Source organism: Pelmatolapia mariae, linkage group LG22 (genome assembly GCF_036321145.2).
Source record: "Pelmatolapia mariae isolate MD_Pm_ZW linkage group LG22, Pm_UMD_F_2, whole genome shotgun sequence".
In the NCBI taxonomy this organism is placed as follows: domain Eukaryota; kingdom Metazoa; phylum Chordata; class Actinopteri; order Cichliformes; family Cichlidae; genus Pelmatolapia; species Pelmatolapia mariae.
This window is the reverse complement of record NC_086245.2, coordinates 17,205,615-17,227,563: the sequence shown is the minus strand read 5'-3', so window position 1 is coordinate 17,227,563 and position 21,949 is coordinate 17,205,615. Positions and strand designations below refer to the sequence as shown.

The window sequence follows — 21,949 nt, the reverse complement described above, 5'->3', positions numbered from 1 at the left end:
GTTGTTGCATCATACCTGAGGTCTTTGAGAAGGGTGGAGATGGTGGTGAGGAGTAGGCCGTTGTCCCTCTTGGACTCAGCTGTGGCGATCTGATACAGTAGCTTCTCCATTGAGAATGGTTTGGCTATACAACGACATTTCAGGTCCTGTGGGTGGAAAAAATACAAACAAAAAATCAGCCATTTAATATCCATTTTTGTCCAGCTTTCAACAAAAATATAAAGGTGTGGACTAATATACTCCAAGAATGCTAACAATGTCCTTTAGTGTATAACAAAGAGAATATTTGTAGTGTAACCAAGGTCTCTACACACAAATCAATGTTTCTCGTCTCTCCTATGATTCCTCAGTAAAAATGTTTGTAATTTGCAAGAGCGTGTTTCAGGCAGTGCTCCACAGTGCAGCACATTTTATGAGTGTCACATTACCCTGAAGGGTAATCTTGATGTGGCTTTGGGTATGATAGCATTGCTGAAGGTAGATGTACTTCCATCACTGTTATGCCCATAATGACAATGGGGAACATTTTCTTCTCCTCTATTACAGCTATAATGAAGTCCAACGAACCAAAGGTTTACTCGGGAGCTCTCTCTCACGCTCACAAACATGAAACAGAACTCAAAGGTCAAAACACCGGCTGAATTAAGTTCATTTCAGTGTTAATCACCTCTACCCAAACTGAATCTTTAACAGCTGTAGTCCACAGCACTGTTGCGAAATGAAAACAAACAGTGATGTAAAATGTGTCATTATTCATCTAAATGGCCTTTGGTTCAGCTTTGTTGGCCCTGATTTATATGCTGACCTTTGCGGCCTGGTAACCCAGGTTCATCCAGTGTGGTGTGGCAAAGTGCACCGTCTCTGACACGCTGTAGCCACAGCACACTTTAGAGACAAAGGCACCGGGGAAGCAGACCACAAACTGGCCACTCCGCTGGACAGTACGATAAACCTTGATGCCTTCACGGCACAGCACCTCTGGAGATATCTGGAAGAGTGAAATAAACGGCGTTACATTTCCAAGTGACTCTGCAAAGTTTTAGGATCAAAAGCATCGCTTCCTTCCAGTTAAAATATATGTGAATGGGTTTTTATAGACTTACCATGATATTCTTCTCCAGCATCTCTAGTCCTGGCGTGCCATTGGCCTGAAGCAGTGTATGGACCACCTTGTCCAGCTTAGCCTTCTCCTCAGCAGGGATAGAATACCTGTCCGAGCACACACACAGACATCAGTTTCAAACTATTCACTAGTTTTCCTTTATTCAAGTCTATTAGTTCTCTCGTCTAATTTTACACATTTTTACCATATTAACAAGTTTTTGGCGTACACACTTACACTGAGACAACGCCTCTGTGCATACTTACCAAATGCAATCAGCACCAGTGTGTAAGTAATCAATATATGGAAGGCGATTTTGGTCTCGAGACCAGCATGAGGTAGAAAAGACCATGCCAATGTTTAGCCAGGGAATGGTCACCCCTGTAGAGACAGGAAGGTTAAGTGAGATAGAAACATTCATATCTGCAGGCTAAACAACAGAAACGGCTCAAACATCTGGAGTGATCAAGATAACACAGACTATCTACATTTGTAGAGCAACATACAGACTGTGCTATGAAAATAATTCTCACCAGGCACAGCACCCAGATGCCTCAGTATGGATCCAGAGTTATTTGGGAGGACATTGAGGTTCCATCCATGTCTGAGGAAAGAAGGAAAAGAAGACATTTTTATATGAATGACTTTTGAGGAAGCAGATAGTTTAACTGTTAAAAAGTTTTGTCTGACCCGTGATCAGGTAAAGACTTTGCTGCAGGTAGAAAAATGTACCCAAACTCACAAGATGGATGAGAAACACTTACTTTGAAAATGGCTCTGACTTTCCTGTGGGGAAACCACTGCCGTGTGTACTGGTGTCCACCTTCCCACAATGCACTGCCACATGGCAATCTCTCTGTTCCACAATCCTCCAGTACTCTTGCTGCAAGAGGACAAAAACAGAAAACTGGTAAGAGAAAGTATGCATGAAACAGAGTACAGGATTCAGGTGTGCCTCATGGTCAGTCATGCTGGTAGCTGACATCGAGGAGAAACCCGAACTCACCTTTTAAAAATGATCTTAAAGTTACGGTCTGCTTGATTTCATTAACAGATGTATTATTTGATAGGGCTAAATGTTTTCTCATTAAAAAAAAAAAGTCATTACAACAAAGATTTAACACTGAAAGCTACTTTAGATAATGAAGATAATGTTTGATAAAGACGACAGGATGCTAACCTCAACCTCAGCAGCAGACGGTTCCTTGTTAAAGCACATGGTCATGGTGTTCCGCGCTATCCTGAAGAAGTTGGTCAAAGACACCGATTTCCCCTGCAAATCACATGAATTTTAAGATTAATCATCAGTGGAATCTATTTTTCCCATGATGCATGAGTCAAGAAGTCAAATGGAGGGCAATAAGGATAAAACATTGCATGTCTGACTGTGTGTGTTTCTAAAAGGATCTCTACTCCCTTTGTTAGTGTGAGACACAATTCCCCTGGACTTGACCCTCTCCCACTGACACCCTGCTACACAGAATCTTTGAAGGTGACCATAAATCTGCCAACTCTGCGCCTGAAGATGTGCAGACCAGGCTGAAGGATGACCTTGTGGATTCCTAATGTTCACAGTGACATTTTGTTTTTTCTTCTTTTCCCTCTTATGTGTTTGCAAGTACTATCTGACTTAGTTCTTTTTATTATTGCACTAGCTTCAGGGTTGTGAAACAATGCAGTTAAATTACAGTCTGGTGCACTGACAAGACTTTTTGTCATTCAGTAGCAGCGCTTTTTCGAGCTTTTTCCCAGTGTAATTACAGTTAATTACACCCTTGACGTGCACTTTGTCCTCTCGATCGAAAAAGTGAAACATAAGCTCCTCTTGGGGGGCACTTGTGATGAATAATAGCCACAAATCTCAGCTCTGCAAAAAAGTGATGAGTCACGTTTTGACAGGACTTCCAAGTCAGGACAGTGACAGCCATTCACATGTCACTGTGCGCTGAGCAGTACTTGTATAACTATGGGGTCACGTTTGTTGGGGTGGGGGGTGTTCATACAGAGGGATTTGGTTACCAAAAGGAAAGGAGAGAAAAAAAATTAAATGAGATCCAGATTGGAGATGGGTGGAGTATTGTGCAGTGAGTGAACACAAAAAGTTTAATTAAAGTTTCGACCCAAGATGCTGCTTCAAAATAAATGTAAACAAACAGTCACATGGCCCATTTTTGTGCATACAGAGTGAATAATTTCAAATTTCCACATGTGCACAAACTACTGGGGGTCAAATAGGTATGCAGAGAATTTGGCAAGAGTGAGAGAAACTGGGTGGGGGTGGGGGGCTGTGGAGAGGACTGGATATTTGGGAAAATAGCTGAGAGCAAGGACATGGGCTGAAGGAGAGAAGCCATGAGGAGAGGGCTGGACGCAAGGAGCTGAAGGGTTATGAAAGCTTGTGGAGGCGGGGCTTTGGAAGGGTGGGGGGGATGGGTAAGGGCTGTTTTGGGGGCTGCCATTTCTCTGACCTACATTTTCAGCCAGCCATAATCAGCAGGCCTGCAAGCGGGCTGGGGAAATGCATCTTATGTGGTCCACAAATACACACACGAGCAACTCTACAGACCACCTTACCAAACACAGCTGCACAGAAATATTAAAACAAAACCACAAGAAAATAAAACTGCCAGCCCCTCACTTCAATGGCCCAACTATTTCTGTGTAAAAGCAGGTGTGCATACTTCTGAGGTTTGCTTAAACAAACCACGAACTGTGGCAGTTAACAGCACGATATTGTTACCACGAGCACAGTAAGAAAATTCAATAGGCACTCACATCTGTGTGGTTAACAACATCCCAACAATGTCTCCGAGTGAAATCCACTTTGTTGAAAACAATATAGAGCGCAAGCAAACAGGGTGTACATTTGGTCACTTAAGATGTGACAGAGGAAACAGTCAAATTAAGTGTTGAATGTTTACACCTCATGAGCGATATACATCTTGATTCACTGAAAAGTCTCTAAAAGGTGCTCTGGCACTGACGACAGTCCAGAAAAGATCGCTCGAACCACACATTTACCATATAAACAAGACAATGTACATCAGGTTGGACCAAAGGAGTAAAAGAAACCCAACAATGCCTGCCAAAATGGTATGAAAATAATACCAAGGGCGACCATAACATAATAATAAGGAAATAAGGTAGACGCCCACACGTTTCCATGCCTTGGAGCTGATCTTTAAATAGCAGGTCAATAAGAGACAAAAGGTGTTAACAGCATTTAATGACTTATCACAAGAAAAGTGCAGAGAGCAGAAACGTATGCATAAGCAATAACAAAAGGTAAACTTACGTGCCTCTTGTCTGTATGCTTCAAATGTGTGCCATAAACAGCAAGTGTCGTCTTCATCCTCACCTTGTAAATACATTTGTGCTGGTCACTGAGAACACCCCTGTCCTCCACCTCCTGCTCTTCCGCATGCTGCCTGTCCTCTTTGCCTTGTTTTTCCTGAGCGAAGAGCCGGCGCCGGCCCGCTTTGACCTGAGCCTCCAGTTCCTTCAGATGGTGATACACTCCATTGGTGCGGTGGTTTCCTGTTGCCCCTCCCACTATGCCGCCCACGAGCCCGTTTTTGGGCTCGTAGCGCGGCAGAGAGAAAGCGCCAGGCGCTGAAGAATCTGCGAGACCCTCCAGAGGGCCGCGGCGAGACTCCAGGTCCTTTTTCTCCTGCAGCACATCAGTCTGCAGCCGCAAGCGCTCCTCAGCACCGAGTGAGTCGTAGGACAAGATGTACTGCAGGTAAGCCTCCTGCAGCTTGGCCAGCCGATCCTGTGCAGACTTGGGGATGCGCAGGAGGTCGGCGAGCTTGGTCCACTTCTTCAGGTCCATCACCTGCTGCATGCCGCCCATGTCATTGATGAGCTGGAAAAAACGAGACAGGTCCACTTCGCAGCCACCTGCATGGAGCAGAACAAGGTTCAGTAAGTGGAGAACATGAGCAGCACTTACAAAACCAGCAGCAAGTGGTGGTTTCGGAGTGCGTTCAACAGAACATTTGTTTCATAGGCTAACATGAAAAAGTGATATAAAATAACAATTTTGACTCATAAAATAATGTCGTGTACATAAAGAAGTTTTCAGTTTTCACTAATATAAACTCCGCTTTTTTAAAAAAGTCGCAGAAATCAAGCTAATCTAAAAGAATGCCATCTTGGGCCATCTGCTCCTTTGGCTAAACACGCCGTTCCCTCCTGCCCAGTTCATTTTATTTGAAACAGCCAATCCACCTTTCAAAACTGATCTGAACCTTCATTGTGCCAAACACAGACACAAATTACTGTTAATGTAGAACTGATCTGCTGGGGACAGTAAAAGAAGTCATTTGAAACCAGGGTACCCTGGCTGGCTGCGCTGTGGACCGTTGGCTGCCAGGTTTCTCTGGCCAACAGCCGCAAACCAACAGCCCTCACTCTAGCCCTGGCTCTAATCTGTATTCAGCTGTATATAAAAGCTACACACAGCACAAGAGACTGCACAAATTCAACCAGGGCAAAACTAAACAGCCACTTGTTTGCACACATGAGAATTTGCACATGCACAAAGCTCACACATTGGATTTCCATCCCGACCCGAGGCTGTTTAAATGCTCATAAAACGCTTATGTCATCATGAGAAATGGAAGGTGACTGAGCAATCTGAGAGAAATATTGTTTTCATTGGCCGCCAGGCTCCTTTCTGAGATGTTCCACATTGTTGCTGTCATCTATAAAACGGCGAGATAAAAATCAGGCCGAATACTGCTGAAGCTCTCAGAGAACCAGTGATATCAACGGAAACAATAAGTAGTACATAAGTGTCACAGTAAACAGTTTTATAGAGCAAAGGAGGCCAAACCACAGTTAAACTGCAGAATACAGAGGGTGCAAAAATGCAGTTTTTGTGATTGTAAATCATCTTCTTTGTTGTACTTATCACCATAAACAGCAACATGTGAATGACCAGGACCCAGGAGAAATTGAATTAGGAGAGTTCTGTGACATAAACCATACTCTGTGTGTGCGTCAATAAAGTACTGAGCAAATGTTGCTATTTTGTTTCCTGTACTTGCACATTTTTTCCTATAAAGAAATTGTTTATTGAGGGATGTGGATAGCCATGTTTTGACTGGGTTGAGTGTGCTTGTGTTTATGTCTGTTTACTTGTTTGCTAATAATCACTCTTAGAAAGTAAGCTCTGGTTCTACGTGACAGTGTGCAGGAAGAAACCTGTGGCCTATTGCTCATCACTCAAACAATTCTGCAAATACTTTATATGCTCACAGTATGCTCATTTACAGTTTCATAAATACATTTGGGAGTATGATAGAACAGCTTTACATTCTTTCATATAGAAAAAATAAATAAAAAAAATCACATCACATTCCCTCATGCTATAACATTGCTGTTGCACTCATTTCTCCCTCTGAAACATATCTCGTGTTTCTTTAATGGCCTTCTGAAAAATCAAGTCCGTTCTTATTGGTCAGCAGGCAATTTGACAATGAAATGAATGAACAGTGCTTGAATTCAGTAATGCAGATACTCTGTGCAAAGGTATAAATGTCAGCAACAGAAATCAGCGTATGATTCTAAATGGCACAAACTATGTCAGTCCACCACAGCACAGCATTTATTTTTCATGCTTACACAAAGAATCAGCAATTCTGAGTTCCCCCCTCAGCAATATGAGAACACTGTGTGACCAGAAACAACAACAATTCACTGGATCTTCAGCTCTTCTGACTTTTATGTTCAGTTGTGCCAGAAAAAAACAACAACAAAAAAAAAAAAAACGTGGCGTCATCATGGTCGAGACTTTTTGAGGCAGCTGCTCCTTGTTTGTGGGCATGCTAAGCTGGCATCTTTGCAAATGTGTTGCAAACAAGGGTTTTAAAAAAAAATTAAAATGCCTGGTCAGCCAACTAAGCATTTTAGACGATTCAGGTGCAGCTTGCAATTTTGCAGAGCTTTAACATCCCTAAAGAAAAAAAAGTCAACTCCAAACAAACAACACAGCATCTTACACTTAACACCCTTGCATACAGTACTGCTACTGTACATTCACATACACATGTGCGTGTTCACTTACCAATGACAGGTGGCTCATCCATGGTAATGCCCTGAGATTTAAGGTGCTTGCGGATGCAAGCCAGCCGCTGCACATTGGGGCCCCAGCGCCGGCCCAGCATGTGGACTCTCTGCACCTGTGTAACAAAACGCATCTCCTCGCTCAGCTTACACTCTGGTCGCCAGTCTGGTGGTGGCGCCACACGGCACATGCCAGCCACCTCGGCCTGTTCCCTCACTGCATCCAAGTACACCAGGGGGTCCTGAAACTCCCTTGGAGCCGGCCGGAAAATGGGGACTTCACCCAGGGCTGCCCAGCCCTCCGGCTTACTCCGGTGGCGCTCCCACTCCTTCTCTTGGTCGCGTTCCTTCTGACGCGTCAGCTCTTTCTCACGCTCCCACTCCTTGTCACGGTCAACAGCCCGCAATGCTGCCGGTTTGAGCTGTCCAGGGCTGTTGGTGGAAGTAAGAGGAGAAGAGGTGGAGGAGGACACAGAGGTTTGTTGGGGGTCTGAGGTAGTGCTGACGTGACTGGGGTTCGGTGAGTGATTCTGGCCTAATGAGGGGGAGGAGGCACTCCGACCATGAGACCTGCTCTGCTGCTGCTGTGCTTGTCGTATCAACATCAGCTTGCCAGCCGATGCCCGCTTAGGTCGCTGGTTCACCGGCTCCACGTTGGCTGCTGGTGTAGAAGGAGGCAGGGTTTGTTGAGGAGGGAGAGTAGAAGATGGAGGTGGGGTAACAGGTTGAGTTTGTTTAGGAGAAGGGGATGTTTCTGATTCGTGTCCATTAGAAATTGGAGTGGTAGACGAGGTGTTTTGCGTGGTAGCTTTCTCTTGATTGGCCACCTTCTTGCTGCTGCTGCGGGTCTCCAAAGGAGTGGATTGGAGCTTGGCCTTCTTGGCCTCAGTGCCATGTGTTTTGGCTTTGTGCTCAACCACCCCCGTCCCCACCGAGTTGAGCAGCACCTCCAGACGCCGCTTGGAGTTCCGCAGTCCTTCTCGACCATGGCACTCCCCCTGGCCCTGCTGGCACGGTTTCTGCGCATCCTCCTTGGCCAGGGTATTGTGCCGCTGCCCATTTAGCCTGCCGTTGGGACGGCCGCCGGCAGCCACATTGTGCAGCCCATTGGATAGTAGCACCTGTTTGCGGGTTTTTGCATTGCTGTGGTGGGCTGGTGCCGCTGCTTTTCCTGAGTTGGCCAGCCCATTGCTGGCTGCTGGCTGGCTGTGCTGATTGTGATTGTTCGCTGACGATGGTGCCGAGGCGGCGCTGTTGTGTTTGTTGCTGCTGCTGAGTTTGGTTTTCTTGCCCAGTTCTTTCTGTTTGGCTTTGGTGTAGGTGACGTGGCCCTTGGACACGGTGGCTGTGTACTTCTTCACAGTTTTGGAGGGCAGTCGGAAGTCGCGGCTCTTTTTGGCACCGTTGACGGCTTGTGCCGAGCCCGCCCGTGTCAGCCCGTTTACTTTAGAGACCTGAGATGCACAGAAGAAGCAGGGAGAGACAATTGAGACATGTTAGATGCCATAGAGTGACCAATCTTACAACAGCCACGTGACTATGTCTGTTTTAGAAAAAGGACTCATTGTAAGAAACAAAAGTGGGTGGCATGCTGACCGAGTTTAAACAGAACAGAACTGCTGTTGTCAGGTCAGATTCCTTTCATTGTTAAAAACACTATTACAGCCAACATAGTATAAATGATTTTCCCAAAATGCGCGCGCGCGCATGCGCGCACACACACACACACACACACACGCACACACGCACGCACACACGCACAGAGAAAATAAAATTATCAGAAAGTACAAGCCAACACATGCAGGGGCGTGGGCGCACCCACACTCCATGCTATGAAGAGGCCAAACATTCAGATGCTAGCTGTGCAGTAAAACATTTGGCTGGTCAGACCAAAGCTATTTGCGGAAACCGTCGCTATTCATTAGGGAGCCAATCAACTGTCTAGATTACTATACTTTTAAAATCCGCTGCACTTTTGTAGACTGCTCTCAGCACAACGACTGAGATTTAGCAAAGGATATGTGCAAACCAAAACCAAAGCCACTACATCCTGAGATAAACAACAGTTTAGAGCGAGGAGAGAGAGAGCGAGAGAGAGCGAGATGAAATGGAAAGCAGGGATGGCTCCTTGATTTCTGCTAGCAGATGGCTGGACAGTATGAGGTAGAAGGTGGGGTCACTGGGATGGAATAAAATCCCATCAGGACGTATAAAAATAGCCTTTTATTTGGCTATCGCTTTTCTTTAAATGCCAGACTTCATTTTTGGGGGTAATGTCTAAAGGTGTTTTAATGTGCATGATGGAGAAATATGGAGAAGCAAGTGAGTGTATATTGAGCACATGTGTGTTTAAGTCTTTAAACCCCCAGCTGTAGATCTGAGGTTTGGTACAGTGGTGTCTAGTTCCACCGCTAGCATACTGGGATGCAGCTGTGGGAAGAAACATGGCCACCCTCTCCCTCAGTTCAAAGAGCTCTACAGCTGCCTCAGCACACGTTAAACTGTGTTCTGTTTTTTTGTCTATTTTCCCATTAGAGCGTGGCTCTTTCTGATGTGCCCATTATTTGTCCAGCTTTCGCTCACATTTCTCTTCATAGCTTTATTTCCTGCCTGTCTCTTTTTTTTTTCCCCAAAGGTATTTCATTTGTATACATATTTCAGAACATTATCCCCTCTCATCCCACCTTAAAAGCTGCTAGAGGTGTCTGTGGAGTAAAACATCCCTTGCACTGTAGGCCAAAGTATAGACATTTTATTTTAGTACCGATACCAATATCTATTGGCAAATAGCTAATATCTGTCAGGGCTCTACTTTTACATTCTTTTTGGTTAGCCTATACGTGAGAATGATAAGAAATCTTAAGATCTTAAGAGTTAAAGATCCCTGTTTGCTTGTATGAAATGGTAAAGTAGAGATCACGGCTCTGTAGTTATACCAGTGAAAGCTCCTTCAAATACAAGCCAACATGATTTTATTGTATGTCTTTCTTCTCATGTTTCAAAGTCATGCATTCAAAGCACGGCTAGGGAGATTTGTACACAACACATGACAGAGCCCTGCTTTTCATTAGAAAACATGAAAAACAAAATGCGTCTGTATTTTATTGCTGTCATTCTGCTGCGTCTGTCTGTTTGGACTAGCTGGAGGTGGACCACATGAACAAGGAGGGAGGGAGGATGGGAGAGGATGGAGTTATCAATCACAGCCGGGGCGCCACAGGAGGGAGGTGACAGCCGGTCCATTGACAGGTTCGCCTTTGAAGGGCTCTCGTGTCACGTGTGTATGTGTGTGTGTGTGTGTATGGATTGTATTGTGTTCGCCTCAGGTGGCGGGGGGCCGACACAAAGACCAGGCCATTAAAAGATAAGGGGGAACTGAAACCTAACCCTGCCTCCGTCAATCACTCCCCCCGTCTCCCTACATACACAAACGCTTCTTCTCACAATGGAGGGAAAAGAACCCCAAAAATAAAACAGGGTGACAAGGCAGAGGGAGGAGTAAATGCAGATTGAGCAGGGACAGGAGCAGGTAAAGTAAGTCTGCCGGCTAAAACGCTGTTTTCATGAGATAAACAGTGACAAAAAAATGTAAGAACTCCTACGACTCCAAAACTTGACTACTAAAAAGAATATATCCATATATAAGAAAAGTTTCAGGCAACAGGTTATTTAGGGCAACAACGATGCCTAAACAGCTGTCTGTCATAAAGCTGCAGGATAAATATGGGAAATATTTGTCATATCTAATCAGCAACTTTTGCTGACAATGTCAGAGACAACAAAACTGTCATGACACCTTCCTGCCACAAGAGGGCTCAGAGGACCGCCTCGATTAAAAAGGGGAAGGGGGGGCTCTCAGCAGGTCTCCCTCACTTTTTATTTGGTGTGGTGGAAAAGGAGGAAGGCAAGAGTGATGATGAGGTAGAATATGAAAGAACGAAAGAAAGAAAGGTTCACTTCTAATAGCGACTGGCAGCGAGAAATGAAAAGAACGACGAACAGAATAAGAGAGACAATAAAGAGCCAAAAGGAAAAAAAAATAGAGCACACAGACAGAGGCAGGCAGCCGGAGACTGTTCATTCGCACGTGAGCGGGAAGGAGAGGGAGGGGGAAAGGAGGTGGGTCTAGATGACATCATGTGTTGCTATAGCCCAGCTGAGGCCTGCCAGGAAGATTTTTAACACACAATATCTGCAGGAGCAGGCCCTGAGAAGGCGAGGAGGCGGGGGTGGGGTGGGAGACAGACAGCGAGAGGAGGCCAGCCAGAGGATAGAATAAGACAGCAGAAAGTTTAACCCTTTCAAAGCTTTGCTGACTCACAAAAGAAAGGAAAAGAAAGAGACGCAGGGGAAGGCAGAAAATCCAGCCCTACATGCAAGATTATTGTGTTTGACAGGCACAGAATTACTTATTTTTTTTGTAATTCGGTGTGTTCTAGTTATTCCGTAAAAATGTGTGTGTGTGTGCATTTGGATGATACAGAGATTTGGTCATCTTGTGTGTTTTCTGATGTTTATGGCTGTTCAAAATAAAGACAGTGCTGAACGTCTGATACGCAGCGTACAAACGTATCCATCAAATGTTCCTGTGATGCAATGACAACTGGTGGTTTAAATCCTATTCTGAACTCTAAACGGTCTCCTTTGCTGGAGTGATTTATGATGCAACAACCAGAACACCTTAAAAGTGAGGCATAAATCTGATTTAAGTCTTCAATTTCCTCTCACTTGCAAAGCAACGCAATCCAGGCTGGGCAGGCTGATTTTTAAGCAGTTGAAGAAAGGTCACAATAGCCCAGCACCAACAACGTACACAGTTTACTAACCGGCTCATAGGAGCTTGCTTGAAAGGATGCCCTGATTAATGCAACACGGGCATTTAAATAAATAGTGGAGGAATGACCATATTCAGTATTCAGAATTGCAAATTGCATTCATCAAACTCGATGCCCTACCCAAGTTTATTATCCATGCTGCACAGTGTGGCTCGCAGTAGTTGGTGCCTTCAGGGAGGTTAATTGAAGACTGCGGAGAAACTAAATAAGAGTCTTCTTCCAAACAATGCAGTCAGTCCTGCTGCTTTTTTTTTTTATTAAAATGGATCAAATCATATTCTTTTTTTAAACTGTGTATACAAGCTGCTATTAAATTAGTGAGAATGACCATGAATTGGATTATGATTATGTTTTAGCACTTTTTTTAGATTAAATACACACAACCACAGAGTTTGTTTTACTGCTACAAAATCACTTAACCTTTTCTATGGCTTAGCCTGAACTGTCACTGTTGGTAATGTGTCTAAATTTGTGTGTGTCTTGAACACACATGGTTAACACACAACTTGTTCATGATAATTGGAGGGAGAGCGAAAAAGAAAAAAACAAAACTAATCCTTCCAAATGATTGGAGCCATGTTGTCAAGGGAAAAATCTGTCTGTCTGACACAGGAGAAGAGAGAGAGAGAGTGGAGCATGAAGATTGGTTAAAAAAAAAAAAAGAAGAAGAAAAAAGAAGAAGACAGTGAGGATTGCTGAATGAGAGAACATGATGAGGAAAACCAAAACACACCGTGCGATAGAAGGCAAAAGAATAACACCGGGTGCCAGCAGTGTGCGAAACGGAGCGAGGGAGAGAGTAGAGGAAGAACAGCAGAACAAAGGCCGGTGGGTAAGTAAGGCTGAAGTTTGTCTTGGCAGGCAGTCACTCTCATTGAAATTCCTTGTTGGGTTTGCTGGACAATTCCAGCCACTTTAAAAACCTGAAGCACATGTCTGTGTTTACACCAGCAGCAGCACGGTGCAACAACAAGAAAACACCACCACGAAATAAAGGCTGGCATTTCAAATATGGCGGGTTAAAGACGAAGCAGGAGCGAAAGAGGAAAGCCGATCGAATGCGGAGCCTCAGCAGTCACCTGCCTTTAATTAGCCAGCGTGGCCAGAGGAATGGCACTTATGAAGCTGAAGCCATCTCCAGCCTCCCCTTTTCCTGCTTTTCCCTCTTTCACTTTGTGGGGTTTCTTGAAACCTGCTAAGTGCCATGGAGAGGCAGGCAGGATTTCACAGCCCCTAGCCAGCACTACTAAATATAGCTGCAGTCGCAGCAGGCCAAAACACAATCATTACTCTCCCAGACACAATGGATGGAGGAGAAGGGAGGCAAAGAGATGAGAAGAGAGGAGGAGAGGAGCAGAGGAGGAATTAAAAGTGGGAGAAATAATAAGATCTGTAAGAAAAGAGCAAAGTAGGAAGGAGGTAGTGTAAAGAAAGCACTGCAAATACTCCACAATACATCAGAAGGTAGACAAGCACGACACAGGAGCAGTTAGGAGAAACCACAGAGAGGAAGATTTAAAAAAGATGGAAGATGGGTAAATAAAAAGAAGAATGGTGAGTGATTTTCCACAATGCTAATGTCACATTTCCCAGACAATTGCTGGGAATCTCTGGAACTGTTTTCACCCTTTTCCATCTCCTTTCAGCCTATCACAGCTCTGACATGATACTGAAAGACCAGCGCTGGGCACTTCTGGCCACACACTACCTGCTTGCGCAGGTCCTCTGAAGTTCTCCTCAGTGGCAGCCCGTTGGCTGAACCTCGACTGTTGGCCATGGCCTGCAGCTCCCTTGCGTGCTCCCGCGCCTCTGCCCGCTCGCTGCGTTCTCTCAGGAGGGGCGGAGGTGGAGGTGGAGGGGGTGGCAGCGGCGGGGCAGGCGCATCCCTGCCGTGAGCGCCGCCCTTGGGCCTCGGACTCTCCCTGGTCCCCGCTTTACTGTGGCTGTGAAAAACTGGAAGAAGGGAGGAAGGGACAAAGATGAAATACGAGGATCAGGTGTTTTGCTTTTGCAATTCTTAATAATAATTAAAAAAAAAAAAATTGCTGCCTGCCAACATCTATGTTTTCATGTGCTTCAAAGAAAATCAGAGTGAGAGAGAAGAAACAGTTCTGTGCTTTCCAGATTCTGGAGTAGAAGTTTCTAGTCTGCAGAAGCCAAAAGCAAACAAACAAATTAAATAATTAAGCTACTGCAGAGACTGGAAATTTCCAAAAGTACATACTTCATATATATATGTATAGGACATATAGTATGCTTTTCAGGTTAACATCTGCCTGTGCCAAAAAGCAGAATGGGTTTTACCCATTTGGGGCCAAACCACAACGACCACATAGAAAATTCTACACAAACATTTGAGGTGACAGGCTTTTGGCAAACATATACGCCCCAATCAGTGAAATATGCATGATTTAAGGTGGGCATGAAAACACCTTTGTGCTACGTGTCAATGAATCTGTTCAAAATAGACTTCGACTACATAAACCCCCCCCCCCCCCCCCCCCCCCCCCATTTCCACCCCCGAGATGATGCTAAGCGAGCCCAACAGGAGAGCGGCAATTAACATACATTGAATGGCTCTCTCTTCAGCTTTTATGAGGCTCAATTTTAAAGTTTTACAGAGTCTTAAAATCAGCTGCAGCGCCAACACGCACACAGCACAGTATGAGTTTATTCTGAAAGGTGCATCATTGTTAGTTGGTACGTGGATGTTATGTTTTTTTGTTTTTTTTGTTTATTTTAGCAGCAGTGCGTGTTGATGTGTGCGAGCGTGTGCATGCTTGTTGCATTGCATGTGTGGTTCGATGAAAAATGGGAGAAATTCTGACATTTTGAGAAGTGAGCTAAGCAAGAAACGGAGCCCAATAAAAGCTGTTTAATTTAGCTATGTCAACATGGCACATGGCCCAGAGAGAGAGAGGGAGACAGAAATGAAGGGATGGCGCCCTGATGAATGGCCTACAATCTCAGGCCTTTCCTGTCTCTACCTCCCAGAATAAAACCTCTCTCTGCGTCGCCATTTCTATTTTCCCATTTCCCTCACCCCCGCCTCCCTGTGAGAGCCCATGTAACTGTCCTCCTGCTGGAGATTGGCCCAAGCTGCATATTAAAGTGTCACGTTTGACACAAATCTTAATACCACAAAATGTACCGAGGTGTGAGCATGTGTTTTTTTTTCCTCCACGAGCTAAACACTCTTAACCAAAGCAGCGACCAGGTCGTCGTTGACTGCATGCACACACCTACTTGTGTACACTAAATGCCCGTTGCAGTGTCCTTAACCCCCCTCTCCCAGAGCGTCCCCTTGCAAAGTATATCTACTGATTTACCCCTTATCTATTTATTTAGCATATCACAGTGAAGGCGCCGAGGTGCTTTGCAAACAGTGTTTGTATATGAGATAAGAAAGCAGAATAAGCTGTCCTCCTGCACAGAACAAGCCTGGGTTTGTTCAAACAGGTTACACTACCCCACCGTGTGTGCTACTTATACACATGCGTAGCATACACGCTATAGTTTATGTTTAAAACTGCAGCTACAGATGGGGTTTTTTTTTAAAAGGATGAGGGGGAAGTACACGTAGATAGGAGAACGCCGGGGGCCGGCAGTGCTCGGGAGCGAGTGAGACAAAGGCAGCGAGAGTTTAACGTTTAGCAAATCAACGAACCTCTCTCTCCCTCTTTCTTTTAATCCTACCAGTCTCCCGTAGTCTCTCTCCTCTTTCACATTCCACTTGAGAGGATGACCGGGTTTTGTGTGTGTGTGTGTGTGTGTGTGTGTGTGTGTGTGGGGGGGGGGTAATTTTACAGACTTAGAAGGGAGTGAAAGTCAGGGATGGTGGACATGTGAAACTACATACCATGGCCCTTTATGGGGATTTTATATCTGAAAAGTATATGACACTAATGGTTTGTAGGGGGAAAATAAAATAAATAAAAGGACAAGATTGATGTGAAAAAGAATGGGGGTCAGAAGATACGTTAAAAACCAAATAAAGTAACAGGGACAGTAGAAATATTCTGGATTCTTTTAAATCTGCTCTGCTGTGCTGCAAGTCTATTTATAACCAGACTGCTGAAATTGTGTCATGCTTTGTTTCAGTTTGCTAAAACCCAAATTTAACTCCTATTGGAAAAAACATATAAGAAAGCCACTTGTTAATTTGCAGATTTCTATGTAACATTTCTGCAGCATTTTGCACAACTCTGTATGTGTATTCATCCAAATGTCTATTTGCCCCAAGGGGCATGCTGTAACTGTGCTGCGTATGTGTATCAAGGGCCCTGGCCAGCTGTTGCAGTGTGTGCATAAACACCTTGTTAGGGCTTAGTAAGCTAAGTGTTAATTGGGGTGGAAAGAGTTGATGCGCCGCTCCACTATCCCCATGTGACTGCGCCTCCCCCTCCTCCTCTGCAGTTCAAAACAGCAGTGCTTAGGAAATCGCTCACATGCGCACATGGGCAGAGGGACGCACACAAACATACTCTGACATGAACTGTAAAAATCAGGCTTTTTGTCACACGACTCATTCTGTGCTCCTACATTAACTCGATGCTTTTCCATGCTTTCCATTTCTCCGTACATATTAAACCCATCCCTACCCTGGAGTGCCCCATCTTTTCCTCCTCTTCCCTCAGTTGCATCTCGTAGCACCACTTTTATTTTTCTGCGTTCTCTCCTCCATTAACTCCTCTCACCGGGGTCTCCGAGGCACGTTACACCGACAGAAAACATTCCCCCTTCGTTTAGCGTGTGAAGACGGGAGATGCGCTTTTGGTAATAGAAAAAATAAATGGCGTGCTTCGTTCCGAACTCTGACGCCGTCCTTACCGTGCCCATTAAGCGGCTGCCTGGCGGGAAGCTTGCCCTTGCGGGGTGTCGAGTGGCAGGAGGAAGAGGCCGAGGCTTGGCTGCTGCTTCCCGCAGAGTGTACGCCACCTCCGTTCCTCACCTCCTCCTCCTCCTCTTCGTCGTCTTCCTCCAGGTCCTCCTCCTCCTGGGAGCTTCCGAAGTAGGCCATATTACTGGGCAAGGCAGAAGAACCTGAGTGCAGAGAGGAGGTGGTTAGTAGGGGAAGGAGCAAGGAAATAATTACAACTTAAAATTAATTTTGAAAAAAACAACAACAACAAAAAAAAAAAAAAAAACCCACACCTCTCAACTGGAAGTTTAGTCTATTGCCAGTCTGCTGTCCTACTTCAACACAATACGCATTAGGGAGCCCCAGGTGCATTTTAATCTCAGACGTTATAAAGGGAATCAACATCAGCACGTAAGTGGTGAAATATTATTGCAAAAATAGAAGTTGCTCAGGGGTTGAAGAATAATGGGGCTTTTCATCTGTTATTATCCCAGTTGGTGGCCTATTGATGCTTTGTAAACCGCTCTGCACACAGCAGTGCCATTGTTGCCGACAGTCAAGTGGAGAAATGCACAAAGACAATTAAGGAAATGTATAGCACAATGTCAGAATGATGACAGAATGACAGGATATATACATATATCATATACACCCCCCCCCCCCCACCCGGGTATGTTCCCAATAGTTCATTAGATATTATATCATCAGCTTCATTTATAGAACCGTCATTGTCAGTGGGTTAGCTGACCATTGTCTTGTAAACTTCTCACTGGGCCAAAGAGTTTGACAATAGCCGCTGTGGTTCTAGCAATATCAGTAGCAATGTATTCATGCACTGTCACGCGGTGCTAAGGGAGAGGGAGAGAGATGACTAGCAACTATTTTATTGATAGCTGGAAGCGCTGCAAGTATGCAACAAGCCGTCTTTCCACAGAGGCTCTTGATGGTGACAGTTTTATTGAGAAATATATAATGTACATATCTAACTCTGGTTTCTAAAGTAACTCTTCTACAAAGCGCTGCTCCCTCGCTCTCTCTCTAGCTGCTGAACTAATCCCAAATCTGTCGCTTTCACTCTTCCAAACAGGATTACTGTCAATCTCCAACTCTACTGGAGAAGAAAACCAACTTTCTCTTTTTCTTTTTCCTTTTCCTGTCACACTCAATCACTTTCATTGACATCTGAGAAATCTAACTCGGTATGGTGTTTGGCAGTGGGTTGCCTATAAAGTTACCTCCGTTAGCTCGATGCAGACATACAATCGCTCTCACAAAAAGGTCATAAAGCCCAAAGCTATGTTGTTAAATCTCATAATGTTGTACTCGTAAATCAGCGTGCAAAAACAGCTGGGCCGGTCATGCACATGCAGGAATAAAGAATGGGAAGGGAAGCATGCAGAGCGCAACGGCAGCGATGTCTACGAATACAGAGGCGCAGTAGGAAATCGCTCAATGCCTCGAACGGATTCCAGAAAAAGAAAAGAAAACAGCTGGGCCACAAATACAAAAATCTAAAAATGAGTAATAGACTATGAGTTTTCCACCTATCGCTGCAGGTACCCTCGGCAGGCATGTTTGGGTGAGCCACTCAATCCGTCTGTCGTCCCGGCATATCACCACATCACTTGGTGCATTTAAATTTTCGTTCTGAAGATGGGATTGAGTTTAAGAACAACAACACGAGGACATGGTGGCAGAGGTGAGAAATCGAGCTAAAGAAACTGAATGCTAAAGCATCTTATCGGCTTTCGCTGGAAGGTTGGATTTTTGCAAGAAACAAATGATTTTCTCCCGAGGACTCTCACTGCATGGACTGTAAAAATCGGTACTCACCAATACTACAGATCAAATATAACTCTGAATCCCAGTGCGGACAATAAACAGCCCATTGTTTATTGTAATAAACCCCTGAGAAATAAGTGAAGGAAACCGACCCCTCCCGTGTGCAAAACGCTTGTGTATGCAACATGCATGAGTGACCTTGGGCACACTTAACATTTTTTTTTAACTTATACAATTAGGATAATAATGTAATAATAATAATGTAATTCTAAAACTACACGGTTGCGATTGTCGATTTGTGCTTAATGGAAATGTGTGATCATGCCACATTCTCATAGCTTTAATTAAATCTGGCTGCGATCAGGAAACCATGGATTTTTACAAAGTTGTTGGTCGTTTATGACTAAATCGATTACATAGCATGAGCGACCACTGTGGGTTTATTACCCTTTTCAGGGGTTTCAATGTTTAACGGGCAATTAATGAACAGTAATGTGTGATTATACACCAATTAAAATAATCGTAATCCTCTGAAAAATAGGCTGAATTCAAATAGCCTGCCTTAAACTGTGGGCCTACTTAAATTTACATAGTGGATCTAAATTTATCCAAGCACATTATTTAATTAGCTCACTTGTTTTTCGAGAATATATTTAATATATGTAAGACCATTTTACATCTTATGAATGTAATACATTCAGTGGATGAATTAGGTGTTATACTTTCTGGACAAGCTATAATTTAGCAGGAAAATTACACTTGTAATTCATAAAGTGTTAAAAGGCCGGATAAAATATTTTAGTGAGTGACAGTAATGCAATCGTGTGTTGGTGATATGTAGAGTACTGTGCAAAAGACTTGAACCATCCTTCATTTCTCTATATTTTGAGAGGGAAAAGGTGAAAAAGGTGCAATAATGTATAATAATTTAAGCTTTCTTGTAATTTCCTGAAGTAGTCTTCAGGAATAGTTCTCCAGGATCAAGGACATTCAAAGCTCTTCTTTGAATGTTGGCTGCCTTTAAGTCTATTCTGATCCCACACTGCTTCAATAACAGTGAGGTTCAGGCTCTGGGGAGGCCAATCCATGACTGATAGTGTTTCTATCAATGTCACGCTGATAAATGAAGCCGTTACCAATCAAACGCTTTGCAGATGGTATTGCATGGTGGATCAAAATCTGATGGCACTTTTCTGTGTTCAGAATTCCATCAGTTTTGACAAGACCCCCAACATCACTGGCTGAAATGCAGACCAAAACCATGACAGTAGATGGGGGGGAAAAAATATCCAGCAAAGACCTGACACAGGACCTGAGAGATGCATCTGATTCCTCAAGTTCACCCAATTTCTTAAGGATATTACTTTCAGAAACTGTTCATCTGCTGTAGACAGTTTTTTTTCTTTTGTTCTCCACTTGCCAGGTTTTCAGCCTTAAGAGCTCTTAAGGAGTCACCTTGCAGGTGCAAAAGTACTATTTGATGCTCGTCAAACTGAGTTTTTTTTTGTAGATTCAAGTACAAAAAATTGGAGCAAATGGTGTGTTTTTGCAACAGGCTGCTAGTAACAAAGAGCCGAATGACACAATTTAAAATTGGTTCTTTGTTAAGCCGTCTGAGTTTTGGACAGCACTGTATCAATTTTTTTCTGTTTCTGCTCAATCGAACTCCTTTTCAGGTGCAATTTTTGTTACATTTCTGTGCTATTTTGTCCTTTGACATTGGATTTTTACCTTTTTATATTATTGTAGGTACTTCTTCATGCTTTGGCTGCTTTAACATAAGAACTTCCCAGCTTTTGAGATAAATAAAATACTTCTCATCTGATCTGTTAAAAGTGTCCCACAAAGTGCATTTACTTCACAGCTGCCTGGATACATTCAACATTTGTGTGTGTAGGTGAGATTACAGTCACCCTTTAAATGATATCCTGACAAAGGCTAGGCTTTTCTAATAACTGTTACATCCTGAAGAACTCAACTATATGTAACCATCACCTCAGAGTAAATGGCATGCTTTAGAAAAAGAATCCTTAGGAAGATTGCTGTAAACCAACAACTTACACTGGCACGGATTTGATGGCTTCCTTTTCGCTTTGGAGAACAAAAAGAAGCAGACTCGCTGAAATCATTATCCTAATTTGCCGACTTCCTTTTCTGAAGCGTGTACTACATCTTTAAACATAGATTAATTTTCGTTTTAAAGTGCAGTGACTATTATTGGCTGGTGAGAGGACATGTGGTTAGCACATGTCACGTTACATTTATTTTGAAAACTCGGTTTAAATAGCACACACATATCAAAGCTTTCCAAACACAAACTAAAGCCTGGTAATAATAAATCTTGTTGTGCTTTGGATCGTACTTTTTACACTCTCTGCCAGTTTCTAATTATCCCCTTAGAGAGCGAAAGAGAGAGGGAGAGGGAGAGAGAGAGAGCGAGAGAGAGAGAGGGAGGGAGAGAGAGGGAGGGAGGGAAAAAAAGTGTGTAGTGGCAGCAGATTCCCTGAAAATTGTTGTTTCATCTGCTCAGTCTAACTTCATACAGAGGTCTGACAGAAGTAACTGTTCTACATAGTTTAATACAGTCTTTGCATTCAGCCATAAAGTAATGCTGCATTTCAACACCAGCTCACACACTCCAAAAGAACTAACATAAGAAGCTAAGACAACGCACGTTCAGTGAGTGCTTATGTTGTGGTTTTGAGCATGTGAAGCAGAATTCAGACAATTATGGGAAAATTACAGTGGCACTTTTTCCTGCTACACGTTTTCTGGCTTGTAACTGTGGATCCGACCTCCGCATGCACAAACCAACAAGATCCAAAAAGCACCAACATATGTCCCTAGTGCCCCCCCATAAACACACACGCCAACAAACGCAGAGCATGCACACCTCGTTTATCTTGGCGACAGAGCAAACGCTCGTCTCATAGACCAAACAAACACTCAAAGGCGGTACGCACACCGGCCCGATCAGCTTCTAATGACTTGCTTCATTAGCTAAATGGCTGTAATTTACTGCCCTAAGCAGGGGTCAGCAGGCCAACGGCAACAGACCACAGGGGCACCTAAGGGCAAAGATGGGGGTGGGCGCTTGTTTTTGGATTCCAGGCAAATGGAGATGAACCGGTGAACATGTACAAACACTTTTATCTTTATGTGAACCGATTTAATGGGGTTACGGTTAGATAATTGTTAGGACTAGCTATTTAGCTTGTATATTAAAAAACAAAACAAAAATAAAATAATGTCAGATTGGTACAACTGAACAGTTGCGAGCTGCTTGTTTTCCTGTGCGTG

General features: G+C 43.9%; 1 protein-coding gene across 2 annotated transcripts in view; it reads right to left on the bottom strand.

Moving 5' to 3' along the window:
• The window catches only part of jarid2b (jumonji and AT-rich interaction domain containing 2b), a 107,811-nt gene that overhangs the window by 8,077 nt on the left and 77,785 nt on the right, over window positions 1-21,949 (bottom strand). The window contains exons 5-15 of one of the 2 annotated variants that reach the window (XM_065470823.1): window positions 16,837-17,049; window positions 13,715-13,959; window positions 7,173-8,625; window positions 4,398-5,002; window positions 2,283-2,375; window positions 1,867-1,985; window positions 1,636-1,706; window positions 1,369-1,483; window positions 1,104-1,209; window positions 806-988; window positions 16-146 (exon numbers count right to left, since the gene is read on the bottom strand). In XM_065470823.1, coding sequence (XP_065326895.1) covers window positions 16-146; window positions 806-988; window positions 1,104-1,209; window positions 1,369-1,483; window positions 1,636-1,706; window positions 1,867-1,985; window positions 2,283-2,375; window positions 4,398-5,002; window positions 7,173-8,625; window positions 13,715-13,959; window positions 16,837-17,049 — 3,334 coding nt within the window. The remainder of the gene's footprint in view (window positions 1-15; window positions 147-805; window positions 989-1,103; window positions 1,210-1,368; window positions 1,484-1,635; window positions 1,707-1,866; window positions 1,986-2,282; window positions 2,376-4,397; window positions 5,003-7,172; window positions 8,626-13,714; window positions 13,960-16,836; window positions 17,050-21,949) is intronic. The other variant, XM_065470824.1, reaches the window with a different exon arrangement.